Source organism: Oncorhynchus mykiss, chromosome 27 (assembly GCF_057628025.1).
Source record: "Oncorhynchus mykiss isolate SJ-2025 chromosome 27, ASM5762802v1, whole genome shotgun sequence".
NCBI lineage: Eukaryota > Metazoa > Chordata > Actinopteri > Salmoniformes > Salmonidae > Oncorhynchus > Oncorhynchus mykiss.
The window spans coordinates 7835019-7849855 of record NC_143048.1 but is presented as its reverse complement, the minus strand read 5'-3'; the positions used below and the strand labels follow the sequence as shown (position 1 = coordinate 7849855).

General features: G+C 48.9%; 1 protein-coding gene across 2 annotated transcripts in view; it reads right to left on the bottom strand.

Annotated features, from left to right (window-relative positions):
- The window catches only part of arhgap35a (Rho GTPase activating protein 35a), a 95597-nt gene that overhangs the window by 24827 nt on the left and 55933 nt on the right, over positions 1 to 14837 (bottom strand). For both annotated transcript variants that reach the window (XM_036965836.2, XM_036965835.2), the window contains exon 2: positions 1589 to 5404. In XM_036965836.2, coding sequence (XP_036821731.1) covers positions 1589 to 5302 — 3714 coding nt within the window. In that variant the 5' untranslated portion in view covers positions 5303 to 5404. The remainder of the gene's footprint in view (positions 1 to 1588; positions 5405 to 14837) is intronic.

Here is a 14837-nt window from a genome sequence, read left to right as displayed (position 1 = left end):
CAGCAGGGAGGTAAAAGAGAGGCGGAGTCGGGGAATGAGGAAGGGAAGGAGAATGTGTGGGAGGAGGAGGAAATAAACCCAGGGCATGTCCCACTAGTCTCTGGGCATGTTTTGCTGCAGCACTAGAGCACTACTGAAAACATGCCGCACAGCTGGACCACTCAGCTGCCAATCACTCTCTATTCCCTTTATTCGGTGAGACTGCCCCCTATCACGCTCTTAGGGCAGGTCTGACTTCATGCACTGATGCAACAGGGAACTCTCCGGATTAGAAAGACAGCCCACCTGGGAACAGGGCATGTCATAAACCTGTTAGGTTTACTCTGCACAGATCTACTTACCGAAGGGAACGTTTAAAAAAAAACTAGCCAGCCTATGAGACGGCAACTAGGGCTGTAGCAGTAGCAGGTTTGTCGTTTGGGATGAGTGAGTGGGTTCGAGCTAGGGATGCTATTATCTGAGATCAAACACAACTGCTGTACAGACAGACAGTGCGGAGGGGGGAGAGGGGGCGGTAAAATAATTATCTCTTCTTTACTCTCGTTAATGCCCTCGTTCACGTGGCCGGTGAAAGAAATGGCCAACTAAGCTGGCAAACATGTAACTTCAGTTTTAATGGTGTTTGTGTCAAATTATAATGAGCTATGTCAGCATGGGTTAAAGTTTGAGAATTTTGTCCATTTGTGAAATAATGGCAGCACCACACACATAAACACATGTACATTCAGGGAAACACATTAAAACAGTTTCTCTGAGCTGGGTGAGATCAATAGCTGAAGTTTCCCTCTGCTCCCGGGCCATGATTGGGCGAGTTTGGAGGACTCCAGCAGCGCAGGAGAAAAGTAGGACCACAGAGTGTGAGAAGGCAGAACTGATTTAAAGAGCCTGGAAGGAAAGCTAGACCTAGACCCTCTATAATAGAGCCTGTCAGACTCAAATCAGATGGGCCCCAGTGAGCAGAGAGACATGACACAGAAATCCCTAGGTATAGAAGTAATGAAGACAAGCACAGAAGCCTCCTTTGGCAACACACTTAGAGCACAGTGCTAATTACTCTGAGCTCAGCTCATATACTCACACAGGTGATATACACTGAACAATGCAACGGGAAACGCTGCTGCTAAGTCACTTTGATAAAGGCGGTAAGACAACACTATTAAACAGATGAAACTCATTAAAGTAGTCTATAGTAGCTTGATAGAGATTGTGCCCGAGTGGCGCAGCGGTCTAAGGCACTGCATCTCCAGTGCTTGAGGCGTCACGACAGACACCCTGGTTCGATTCCAGACTATATCACAACCGGCTGTGATTGGGAGTCCCATAGGGCGGCGCACAATTGGCCCAGCGTTGGACGGTGTATGCCGTCATTGTAAATAAGAACTTGTTCTTAACTGACTTTCCTAGTTAAATAAATACATTTAAATAAAAACAATATTACGTCATTCATAGGGGGAAAACTCAATGAATCACATCAGTTTCTCTATGTGACCGGTATGAAGAATAAAAACTGAAAGTATGCAATCTGATGTGACCATATTGATGAACGATAGACACACAAACATACACACACCCACCCTGGGGCACATACCTTGGTGTTTCTGCGCAGGCTCCTGAGGATGTTCCTCCTCTTGGGGTCCTCACCCTCCTCGTTAATAGAGTTGTCCCCCTTGTGCGCCCCGCCCAGCTCCTCTGGTGCCTTGGGTGGCCCCAGCTCGTCGTCACTGCCGATAGAGAAGCTAGTGCGGAAGCTGCTGAACTTGCCCAGGCGTTTCGAGCGGTCGCGGTACAGCCGCGGCTTCACCCCCAGAGCAGACATCTTCCGCCTCCGCTCCAGGGAGCTGCTGTCAGCCTCGCTATCCGAGCCATTGCCCCCGCCGTTAGAATGCTTGTTGGCATTGCGGATGGTGATGATCTTGCCCTGAGTGCTGTCGTGGGGCACCGAGTAGATGCTCTCCTCCTCCGTGGGTCGCTGTTTGATCACGGCATCCACGGGCTCTGCGTAGTCCGAGGGGTCGTAGCCACCGTCGCTACCCGGCGCCCAGGTGACAGCAGGCGGTAAAGAGCGGCGGTTGGTCCCTTGCTGGTCCATGTAGGGCCCCAGGTTGACTTTCCGTACAGGGGGCTTGGGCCGTACCTGCGGGGGCACCTTGTTGTTGAGCTTGCTCTCGAAGGTGCTGATCTCGGAGATGACTGAGAAGGCGTCGCTGGACTCCAGGTCAGGGAGCTTGAAACCCCCCAGGTGGGAGGTGGGGGTACTATCGGGGTAGGGCGGTGAGGGCTCCACATCCTCCTCAGAGTCTAGCAGGGTGTTGATGGGGCTGGGGGAATTGCAGCGGGCCGGGCTCATGCTCTCAGTGGTGCAGGCATCTGCTACATTATCGTACATGTGTGTGGCCTCCACTATGGTGCGTTTCTCCACAACCTCCTTCAGGAAGGGCTGGAAGAGGTCTATCCTGTGCAGGCCTCCCACCACCCCTCCGGGCCCACACACTACTGTGTTAAACCTGGCCTCGATCTCCCGGGCCAACTCCTCCCCCTGGCTCACCTGCTCCCTGGCCACTTCAGAGTCCGACAGCTCAGCCTGACTCTCCCCCACCGCCAGCAGCTGCACGGGGATGATGTCCTGCACCTCGCACAGGAATGCACACAGGGTCTCCATGGACGCCTTGCGCCTGGCCGAATACACAGCGATGTAGCCGTGCACCAGCCGGCTCTTCCGTAGGGCAAATGAAGAGTGGAAGGAGAGCAGGGAGAGGTCGATGGTGTGCCTCTGAGCCCCCACCGTGAGCTCTAGGAGCACGGACGTGCCACTGCTCAGGCTGGAGGCCGGCCGGCAGTGCTGGGGCAGCAGGAGAGGCGAGAGGAGCTGCTCCACGTCATAATCGTCCCCACACATCAGGCACATGACTATCCGCAGGTCTGTCTCGGGGATGGGCTGGGAGTGAGAGTCTCTGAAGGAAGGGGGTAAAGGAGGGGAGCTGCTGCCTATGCTCCCAGGGGGCCTACGGCATTCTAACAGACCTTTTAACACCTGGTTGATCTGCTTTTCGTTCACATTGCGTCCATAGCCCACCCCAGGGGAGGCGGGGTCTAGGTAACCACACTGTAGCTTCCCAGCCACCTGCTGCCCCTGGAGGATAAGTGTGTGGGCCGTCTCCCCCCCAATGTCCCTGACGGACCCTACTCCCCGTTTGGTGACTAGGAGCAGGTTCATGGGCAGCTGAAATAGACTGTTTTCCCTTCGGCCTAGCGTGGACTCTCTGAGCTTTTCAATGCTCTCCACAATGTAGGATAGTGACTCCTTAGAGTTGTAGAGACACAGGACGCCATGGGGGGTGAAGGTAGGTGTGTGGAAGGAATTGACCGGCAGCCGAACGTTGCCCTCTATGGGCCGGAGGGACAACTCATACATTTTTCCATCCAGCACGTAACGGTCGTCATTAGTGCACAAAGCCCTGATCTCATTGGCCAGTTCTCTACCCAGGCCGTCTTTACCCAGAATGACCAGGTTAATCCGATCTGCATTCCCGTCACCTGGTTTATGGCTATCAAAGAAGGAGTATCGAGTGGGGAACTTGGAGGCTAGAACCTGTTCAATCTTACAGTCCACACAGTGGGGGCTATTTGGGCAGGTCTCCTTGGTGGGGTGGTAGACAAAGTGGATATGCTTGAGAACCAAAGCGTCCCTCTCTGCCTGTAACTTCTGCAGGGCCTTGAACCTTTGCTCCTCCCCCAACACCTCCTGGATGGCCCCCATCTTCTCCTTACTTGGCTTGGCGTCTACCTCCAGCTCATAGAAGAGCTCTGAGTACTCCAGCAGCAGCTCCTGGAAGTCCTCCTTGGCTCGGTCGATGATCTCCTTCTGGTGCCTGTTGTAGATGTCTAGGTACTCTTGTTCCTCGAGCCACTGGTAGAAGTCTTCATTCATGATGAAGCTGCGTGCCTCCTCCCAGGGCTTGCCTGCTGTGATAAAGGGAGAGGCACTGAGCTTCTCCTTGAACTCCCACTTCATCTCCGCCTTTTTGCGCTCGTTTCTCAGGTGCTCCAGGTGGCTCTCATAAATTGTCTCGGCCACAGGGGTCTCCAGGAGATCCTCTGGAATCCTCTCATCCTCCATGTTGTCTATGTGTGGCGTGGTCTCCCAGGGGGTGTCGTCCAACACAACGAACCAATGGGAGAAGTCCCGCTTGGTCTCCAGAACCTTCTGGACCCCGGACCAGCTCAGGTGGTCGATCTCATCCAGCTCAGGGACTAGGGAAACCAGTGCCTGAGGCAGGGTGCTGAGATAGACCTTCCGCCTTCGCTCAATGTGCTCCTGTTTGAGCCTGTGGACGTGCTGCTGGAAGAGCTTCTTGGCTTTGGCCGTGCCCTCCAGGAAGACATACTCCTTGTACTCTGGGGAGGTCTGCATGCGCCGGTTTATGTTGGGCCACGTCTCATTGTGGTTCTTCACGATGCGGCTGACCTGCCATTCGTAGTGGTCTTTAGCCGAGGCGATCTGCTGGCTCTGCTGCTTCAGGGCCTCAAAGTAGGGGATGATCTTGGGTTTGCCCCGGCCCTTGTCTATCAGCTGCACCAGGGTGAGGAAGGCCAGGTCTACGTTGACGTTGGAGCGTGCTGACGTCTCCACCACCTGGAGGTTCTTCTTGGCCAGGGCGAAGGTGTGCGAGTCCTTGATGTAGCGCTCCACCCCCTCGTCGCACTTGGTGAGCACCAGAACCACTGGCTTCTTGTTCTTGGCTAGCTGGTTATAGAGATTAGTGATGAACTTCATCTGTTCGTCAAAGTTACGGTTCATGCCCCTGCTGACGTCCACACAGAGGAGGAAGCCATCCACCATCAGCTTCCCCTCAGGCATCTGCTTCTGCTCAAAGTCCTGCTCCAGCCCAAGCTGGTCTGTGCAGAAGTACATCAGCTTTTCTGCAGAGGCCAGCTTGTTGGAAGCTGCCCTCTTGATGTAGGGCTGGAGGGCTGTGGAACGGTGCGGCTGGAACGTCTGGTCATCAATGAACTCTGTCTGTTCCACCACATGCATCCTGCACTCCGGCCCCTCCTCCAGCACCCTCCCCGTTTCCCCCCAGAACAGGAAGTGGTCATTGTTCACCACGCGTCCTCCGAAGTCGCTGGTGCTTAGCACGGAGGTGTGGTCCAGGTAAAAGTCGTCTGCGCTGGGACGGACGAAGCGGTTGCACAGGCAGGACTTGCCCACGCCACACTGCCCCTTCTCTTTCTCTGTGCCGGACAGGCCCACCACGACCAGGTTGTAGGTGGGCGCCTTTGCATCTTGCTTTTTTGCCATCATCGTCGAACGCAGACACTCATCCTGCCATGCCCACAAGCTCTAGGGAGGAGGCTGCAGGACGGTCTTTCCATGCAAAGATTCTTACTGGCCTTGGGTCCGACTCTACAAGAGAAGGAGAGAAAGGTAGATTTTTTAAATAAATAATATAAAAGACTGTGGGAAAGATTCATTGTCATTATTCAATTCATTATTTGTAGGCTGTCCCATGTCTCATTTAAAATTCCCACATCGTTGCTGTGTGATGTTAAAAATGTTTCATCTGTAATCCCATTTCACCGCTGAATGTTTCCTGAAGAGATTGAGGTCAGAAGCAAAGCTGTTGGAATGCTACAACTTACTTAAGACAACTGCAGTACAGTCAGTAACCATTAACTGATGCATTCTTTCACATTTAACCTCTTTTTGACATTCTACTACCCACCATACTAAAAGTAATTTCCTGAGGCTTGTTTGCTACATTCTTCCCTGCTTTGTACGTTTCAAAACAGCAGAACAGGATCTTATGTGAGGATACATAATTATCTCACATCTAACAGTGTTGTCTTTTAAGCCAGCAGCAGTTCTACAAGACGCGATGGTACAGTTCTCACTAACACACAAATCCACACACGTAGAGAAAGAGACTAATTGGGCAACTAGGGAAGCCCAACTGCCTTTCAAACGGCTGCTTTGAATGTTGGCTGCTTTCCTCTCCACAAAAAAAAAAACAACAACATTTTCCTCTGGTTCCTGAAAAAAAGACTCCGCGGACAAATTGGACTGGCTGATGTAGCATCACTAATTATGATCTGAAATTGCGTGTCTCGTAACATTTACCTAGATGTAATAGCTGTTCAATTTGGTATCATGCTGTCTGGAGATATCACTTGCGGATGTTTCTTTCCAAGACCCACACACACACTGTTCTCAGAGCAAGCACTTTCACCACTACACAACAGATTCCATTGGCAGAACACAGGCCTACAAAATCATAAATAGAGCTCCTATTGGTAGAACTGAAGGAGGGAGATAACATTCACAACATTTTGATAGACGGGCCCTTTCTAAACAGTAGGGAACAAGAAAACCACTAGACAAAGCCCCAAAAGCACTAAACACAGCTGTGCACAGCAAAAAAGAACCCACACCCAGTCCATGTAAATTCGTCTATGTATTTAGTAAACACATTACAACCACTGTTAACGATGAATGAACGGGGCTTTTGAGGCATGGTTTGGAGAATACTTACTACCCGCTGAATTGAGTTAGTCATAGAGAGTCAGTGTGAAGACAGAACAAAGTGGAGGGAGAGAGAGAGAGAGAGAGAATCCAAAACTCTGTAGATAATATATACACACCAAGACCACAGGTAGGACGGTTGTAGGTTTAATAGTAGAAAGGGGACAATAAAATGGGGGATTCAAAAGTTAGTGGAAAGCAAGTTCTATCTACCCAGACTCTGTTTACTGTAACACTACAGCAACGCGCGCCTACTACACTGGGTGCATAAACAAGTGTCAGCGCAAAAGAGATCAATATCAAAAGGAATTTCTTTATTTTTTGTATATATTTGCAAAGTAAAACATGTATGAAAAAAATGCATCAAAAGGGGGCTGGCTGAGAGATCCAGGACAACCAGTCTCTGTAACGAAGGGAGGCTGAGTGTGGAGCTTTTGCCTGGGCTGCAGGTTGATAGAGAGCTGGTTGGTGATAAGACCTGGGCAGCCATGGTTAATTCATGGTCCTACGTCCTGCTGCAGGGCTCTGGGCTGGCTGGCAGTGATTAGCCCGGAGATCAATGAGCCCTTCGCATAGAACAAACAGCACAGAGGGGAGTGGAAGAGAGCAGGACAACACACATTTTGCAGACACTCTTATCCAGAGCGACTTACAGTTGTAGTGCATTCATCTTAAAGTTGGAATCCTTAATGGTGAAACAACCACGTCCGATATTACAACGACAAAGAAGTTAGGGGAAACAACAAACCCCCCCCACTGCAATATTTCAGGGACCATGTAGGACAACGCTCCTCAGCTCAACAAACAATAACAATGGTGGTGGGGCGGGCCAGTGGTTCCGTTTCCCCCTACTGAGGATTACATATATAAGATAACTAGGTGAGACAACCACATCACCACAAACGGAACCACTGGCCCGCCCCACGACCATTGTTATTGTTTGTTGAGCTGAGGAGTGTTTCTGCCTTATTATTATTCGACCATGCTGGTCATTTATGAACATTTGAACATCTTGACCATGTTCTGTTATAATCTCCACCCGGCACAGCCAGAAGAGGACTGGCCACCCCACATAGCCTGGTTCCTCTCTAGGTTTCTTCCTAGGTTTTGGCCTTTCTAGGGAGTTTTTCCTAGCCACCGTGCTTCTACACCTGCATTGCTTGCTGTTTGGGGTTTTAGGCTGGGTTTCTGTACAGCACTTTGAGATATCAGCTGATGTACGAAGGGCTATATAAATAAATTTGATTTGATTAGATTTGATCACAGTCGTAGTAAGTACATTTTTCTTCAATAAAGTAGCTATCAGCAAAGTCAGTGCTAGTAGGGAAAGACAAGTGAATTACAATTTTATTTTTATTTTTATGTATGGGGGGCGGGGGGGTAAGATGTCTTATTTAAGATATTCTTTGAAGGTTAGGGTTTCAGACGTGTTGGCAGGGACTGTTGTGAAGGAAGTTGTCAAGGAAGTGAGTTTGTGTTCATACAGGACCTCCCGCCCCGCCTACCCCGATCAATGCGGAGCTATACGGAGCCCTCCCCAACGTTACAAAATGTGGGAGGCACACAGCGACGCGGTATGGAACTCAATTTGGCTTCTGCGCGCGCCTCCGCAATTGCGTCACACCCTCCACGCGGAGCCTCCGACCACGTGTTCACGGATCAAGCATAAATTGGCTTTGAGCCATGCCCACTGCAGGAGCCCCGTGCTCAGTTGATAGAATGTTCGACAGCACTGACAGGGCATAGAAATTGAGAGCGTAGACAAACGCATTCCCCCGTGGAATAAAGAGCCATAACCATTCCAGTTTTATATGACCTTCAGTATAATGCCGTCGTCGTCATCGGCGGGGTTAACTGGACCTTTACCTCAACACTGACCGGCTCCAGTCCAGACGACAGAGAGCACCGTCTCAATTAGTGACATATTAAACTGGCCTGTGACCCGCTTTGAGCTGAGCCTAATGATAGGCTAAAGGACAAACAAGGCTCCCCCTGCTTTCGTCCTCGCTGCCTGTCTACTTACTCACCGACCTGGTTCAGATCAGAGGCACGAGAACCCATTAGTTCATTAGATGTATAGTATTTATCAGTCCCCCGTGTTACACTACCACTGATGATAGTACGCTGATGACAATTCCTGGGCTGACCTATTCCACTGTGGTAAACAGGTGGCACATAACACCACGAAGCGAAGAAGGCAGGCTTATAAACAGGGTTGTGATCTGAAAATGGTGTCGCTATGCAAGAGTGTTGCTATGGCATGTTTTATAGTAGGGCAGTTCCACAGAAAAGGAATTGCGCCGAGACTCAGATTTCTCCCTTTAAAATGTGTGTCATGCAAAAACCATTCAACAAACCATACAACTATGCACAAGGGCTACTTTTAACAATTGACACTGAACATTCTACAGATGCAGATGCAAAGTTCGGTAACATAATTTTGGTAAAATCTCCATCAGTCTTTTGTGTCCACGTTTTCCAAAAACTCTTACATTTCTTCTCCGGATTAAGATTCAACGAAGTCTGCAGAAACACTGGGGTGTCAGCTATGACATGACACATTGACAAAAAATCCATTTTGGTTATTGAACTACAGTAAGTGAAGTGGATTTACACCCGGTAACGGAACTGTGATAACGGAATTTCATCATGGGTCCCTGTTCTGTAATACACAGAAAGGCATTATTATGGATATGAATGTCATTCTCTTCAGGTGATGTATCCTACACAAAGGTATAAATATGCAACATCCTCCTTTGGGTATTATTGTACACACTGGCTATTATTTTAAAATGAGCCCTGCCCCTAAACAAGAACGAATTTGGTTGGTCGGAACCAAATCTGAACCAATCGTAGACGTCTATATTTCATACGTTGACCTTTTGCCACTTCCTTCTTCGGAAAAATAGGACAGATTTTTTTACTTGTCCGAAACCTCAAGTCACTTGTACCCCCCCAAAGATGTCTAACACCATGGGCCAAAAAGGCGACTTATAATTGTGTTGTATGCTGCAATTGTGTTGTGTGCAGGCTTTTGATCCAACCCTGCCCAAACACACCAGAATCAGCTTATCGAGATCCTACAGAGAAGCTGATTTCTTTTACAATGTGGTGTGTTTGAGCAGGGCTGGAGCTAAAGCTTGCACTCCCATTAGCTCTCCTGGACTCTCCAGGAGGGTGGTTGGCCACCCTACAACATTACAATTACAACAAATGACTTCTTGTCTTTGTCAAATAATTCACTCCTTCAATGAACCAGGGATCAAATGGCTACGGTAAGGTAGTTAACTAAGATGTTTATCGATTTGTAAGGTTAAAATATTCAGTGTTCAGGGGTGATCTTGGTATTTAATTAGGATGCCCATTAGCTGTTGCAAAAGCAGCAGCTACTTTTCCTGGGGTCCACGCAAAACATGAAACAATACACAATACAGAACTTTAATAGGCAAGAACAGCTCAAGGACAGAACTACATCAAAAAATGGTTTAAAAGGCACCCGTAGCCTACATATCAATACATACACAAACTATCTAGGTCAAATAGGGGAGAGGCGTATCTTGACAGCATAGGAGTTACTTGTCAAGGTCTTACAACCAGAGTAAGCAGCATTGGTTTCATCAACTGCGCACCCATCTCAAGTGTTGGTGGAAAGTTCTTTTAGAAAATCAGATATGACAATAATGCATGCTAATAGCTAAATAGTTAACATTTTTGGGATGGAAAATGGATTAAAATGCATATATATATTTCTTAATTTTTAAAAGATAGACTCTTAGCTTTCATTTGACACGCTCCTATAAACTTCACATGTTGGTGCTTATGGGTCCTTTTACATGGAAATGACCAGTAGTAAAAATACTGGAGTGCCATGGAAAAGGCTACATTAACAAATAACTATGACAGCCGCAGTTACCACAGTTGCGCTAACCACACACACGCACGCACGCACGCACGCACGCACGCACACACGCACGCACACACACACACACACACACAGAGAGAGAGAGAGAGAGAGAGATCGAGGCACTAATCATCATGCACTCATTAGGGTCAGATGTATTGACTCAGTTTAACATGGCCTGTTGGTTTATGACGAATTGAGCGAGTGACTGGTGTAAATGGGGGGGAACTCTCCTATAGTTTTCCCTCAGGTCTGAGGACCAGCCATCCCAACTGTTCAGCAGACGCTGGAGACATGCTGCTAACATCTACTTGACTTATCCCAGCTGCCCGTTTCCAAGCGCTTCCTCGATAGCCAAAAGGAGTGCACGCGTGTGTGTGTGTGTGTGTTTGTGTGTGTGTGTGTGTGTGTCTGTGTGTGTGTGTGTGTGTGTTTGTGTGTGTGTGTGCGTGTGCGTTTGTGTGTGAGTTTGTGTGTGCGTGTGTGTGTGTGTGTGTGTGCGTGTGTGTGTGTGTGTGTGTATGTGTGTGTGTTTGGGCGCGTGTTTATAACTGCCACAATACTTGAGAGCGGGTATTTCAGCGACAAAACAGTTTTTCCTGTTTTCCAGGCTGTTCTAGTGACAGGTGAAATAAACAACTAGAACCAGCAGCATTCCATCTAAACTGTTGTGACACAGTTAATAACACAGAGATAAAGGAAAATGGCCCCTGACACATTAGCATGCTAACCGACATAATAACTACCATTACCATAAAAATTAAATAAATCGAAATGCATAAACTGTTACTGGTTAAATAGCAACTACGAAATAAACCAAACTATTGTCTTGAGGCTTCTGCCTTAACCTTACCTGCGAGAGTATATACGACAAGACAGATTACCAAAGCTATCTGTAAAGGACAGAATGTACAGTGCTAGCTGAATACTAACCAGCCTCAGTTTGTCCAGCCAGACACAGCGTTCCAGTGCCGCCTGAGGCCCTCTCTGTGTGAATAGTGCGCATGTCCTGCCACATACTCACCGCTAGCCCCTGGCTGAAGGGGATAGGTTAGGGCCTGCATTTTATCTACCTCCGACCCAGAAACACATGGATGAGGGAGCGGGTCGGCCGGGGGCGGGGGAGTGGGGCGCTGGGTCAGAGAGCTGGGTCATGTGAGCTCATCTCCTCCCTTCGGGGATGAGGGTTGGGCTATGCCTGGCGAGGGCGCATCACTTCTTCCCATAATCAGAAGCACAGGAACGATAGGGACCCGGCACTGGAGAGTGGCCACCGGGGCGTGAAGTTTACTAACACGCGTGTCAGAGGGCGGCAGCGGGAGAGACAGCCTTAACTAGCCAGAGGGCCAAGCCCACAGGATCCAGGCATTCCAATGGTTCATTACAGGGCTTCAGCCAGAGAACGTCAACAAGGCCTGAGTCTGAGCCCAGTGGGTCTCCTGAGGCCTGTCAAACAACCCATAGCCCTGAGAACCAACTGCCATGAAAACTAAGACAATGTTAGCCTAAGCCTATGTATGCACGGCATACATCTTTATGAGCTGTGCCTGATTGTTAAGAGGGGAAAAAAATACTTCACTGTGCACACTGACTAAGTTATTGCGATATTTCACACAAGACTATGTATATAGGAAACATGTAAGAGAAAACTCTATTGCAGTGGTTTCTGAGAAAGAGCTGCCTCTGGTTCCATATATCCGGGGGCTGTCATTGTCAAAACCATATTTGATAAAATAAGCATAAGCTCTGTGTTGGTGATGGCAGAGTGCTACAACAGGAGGTAAAACCCCATTACTGAGAATGATGCCTTCTCTGGGCCCATCTCTCTCTCTCTCTCTCTCTCTCTCTCTCTCTCTCTCTCTCTCTCTCTCTCTCTCTCTCTCTCTCTCTCTCTCTCTCTCTCTCTCTCTCTCTCCCCCTCTCTCTCTCTCTCTCTCCCCCTCTCTCCCCCTCTCTCTCCCCCTCCCTCTCCCTCTCTCCCTGAGCCTGCTCTAACAGCCAAACTGGCCCCCATTAACAAGACAGTCGTGAAGAGGGCACGACAAAACCTTTTCCCCCTCAGGAGACTGAAAAGATTTGGCATGGATCCCCAGATCCTCAAAAAGTTCTACAGCTGCACCATCGAGAGCATCCTGACCGGTTGTAATCACTGCCTGGTATGGCAACTGCTCGGCATCTGACCATAAGGCGCGTAGTAGTAGTGCATACGGCCCAGAACATCACTGGGGCCAAGCTTCCTGCAATCCAGGACCTATATAACAGGCCGTGTCAGAGGAAAGCCCATAAAATTGTCAGGGTCTCCAGTCACCCAAGTTATAGACTGTTTTCTCTGCTGCCGCACGGCCAGCGGTACCGGAGAGCCAAGTCTAGGACCAAAAGGCTCCTCAACAGCTTCTACCCCCAAGCCATAAGACTGCTGAACAATTAATAAAATCGCCACCGGACAATTTACATTGACACCCCCCCTCCTTTGTACACTGCTGCTATTTATACCCACTGTATAAAGCCTCGTTATTCTTATTGTGTTACTTAATAAAAAATACAAATAAATGTATTTTAGTCTATTTGGTAAATACTTTCTTGAACTGCACTGTTGGTCAAGGGCTTGTAAGTAAGTATTCGGCGCATGTGACAAATAAAGTTTGATTTGATTTGACATCCATCCATTCTGTCCCCCCGTTTCCTTCTCCCTCTCTCCCCGTCGATTTCTCCCGCCCAATAGCTATATATTTTATTTGCTCTCCCTCCTCCCCACAATACCGCTCTCTCGCTCATCTTATCCCCTCCTCTTTCTCGCTCTCTCTTCTTCTTCCCTCTCTCTTTCTCATGAGACCTGCCTTCCATTAGCGAGGGCTTCAGGGAAGAGAACTCTCACACGGACACCACTTCCTGCCGAGGCGAGGTCCTCTGGCAGAGAATGGATGGAGGGGAGAACGGAATGGGTGTGGAGAGAAGGGAGCAGAGGGTGTGTCTGTGATGACAGCTCTGCATAACCAGAGCAGAGAATGTACTCCCTTGTGTGCCTTAATCTGCAAACATAACGGTCATGGATTCTCTACACACACACACACACACACACACACACACACACACACACACACACACACACACACACACACACACACACACACACACACACACACACACACACACACACACACACACACACACACACACTTATGCAGTGCAACACAAACACATGCACTATAATACATTAATACAGTGACGCAAGCACAAATAACTCATTACCCTCTTTCACTAATGCAATGACTCCGTGTTCCATTTACCCACAGGAAGTTTACATTAACACTTACTATCACTAATGCAGTGTATAGACGCAAACACAAACACAAACAGACCACAGACAACATTTCCAAATATATCACACACACACAAATTGCTCCTAGTAAACAAACATGTACCACAAAAACTCAGCACAGGTCATGTGTTCACAAATTCCAGAGGTCCCCATTGTACTAGTGTCATGATGTTATCTGAACCGTCACACACACACACACACACACACAAAGAGAGCGAGAGAGACATAACACACACTGCAGTGCACACACACACACACGCAGGACACCCACATCACAGGGGCAGTAATCCAGGCGGGATAGTCAGATCTCGGTGGGATTACACACACACACACACACACTGGATTACCAGGGCTCTTTGCATCTTCACATTTCCTGAATCGCAGTATGTATTAGTATGATCTGATGCTCTACTCACGTAACATGGAACATCAAGCCAGAGATACGCTACCCAAATCCCCTTAGGATGCTCTGTCAAACCACTGGATAACACACACACACACACACACACACACACACACACACACACACACACACACACACACACACACACAACATATCTGTAATGCTTTAACGCTCCTTAATAAAACAAGCCTGTAGTACATCAAATCCTGGCAGGGTTCTCTGTGGAGCTCTCTGCAGTGGCTTTTCTCCCAGCAGGCACCTTGTTGACTAGCCGAGTACGGTGTGACCTTTTCCAGGCCAAAGTCCGGCAGCTATTTCATTGGGCTCTACCCTGCCATGCCCTGTCACACAAGGCACCACACTGCGAGGTCATTTCCTTTTCCTCCCTGCCTGGGGCATGAAAGATAGAGTTGGTGTTAGGGCAAGCCACTGTGTTCTTATATAGCGAGAGATGGAAGGAGAGCGAGAAATACGGCAGGGGGGGGGGGGGGGGGGGAGAACGACTGTTGCAAAGCAGGAGGAAGAGGGTGAGGGATAGAGGAAAGGGAAGGTGTCACTGATGGTTGACACAGAGAGGAGCAGAGAGGGAGGAAGAGGGATAAGAGCCTACTAGAGAGAGAGGGGGGGGAGAATGAGGGAGAGGCTGAGCGGGGCAGATCAAAATGGCGTCACAGAGTTGAACCCTTCCACAGCA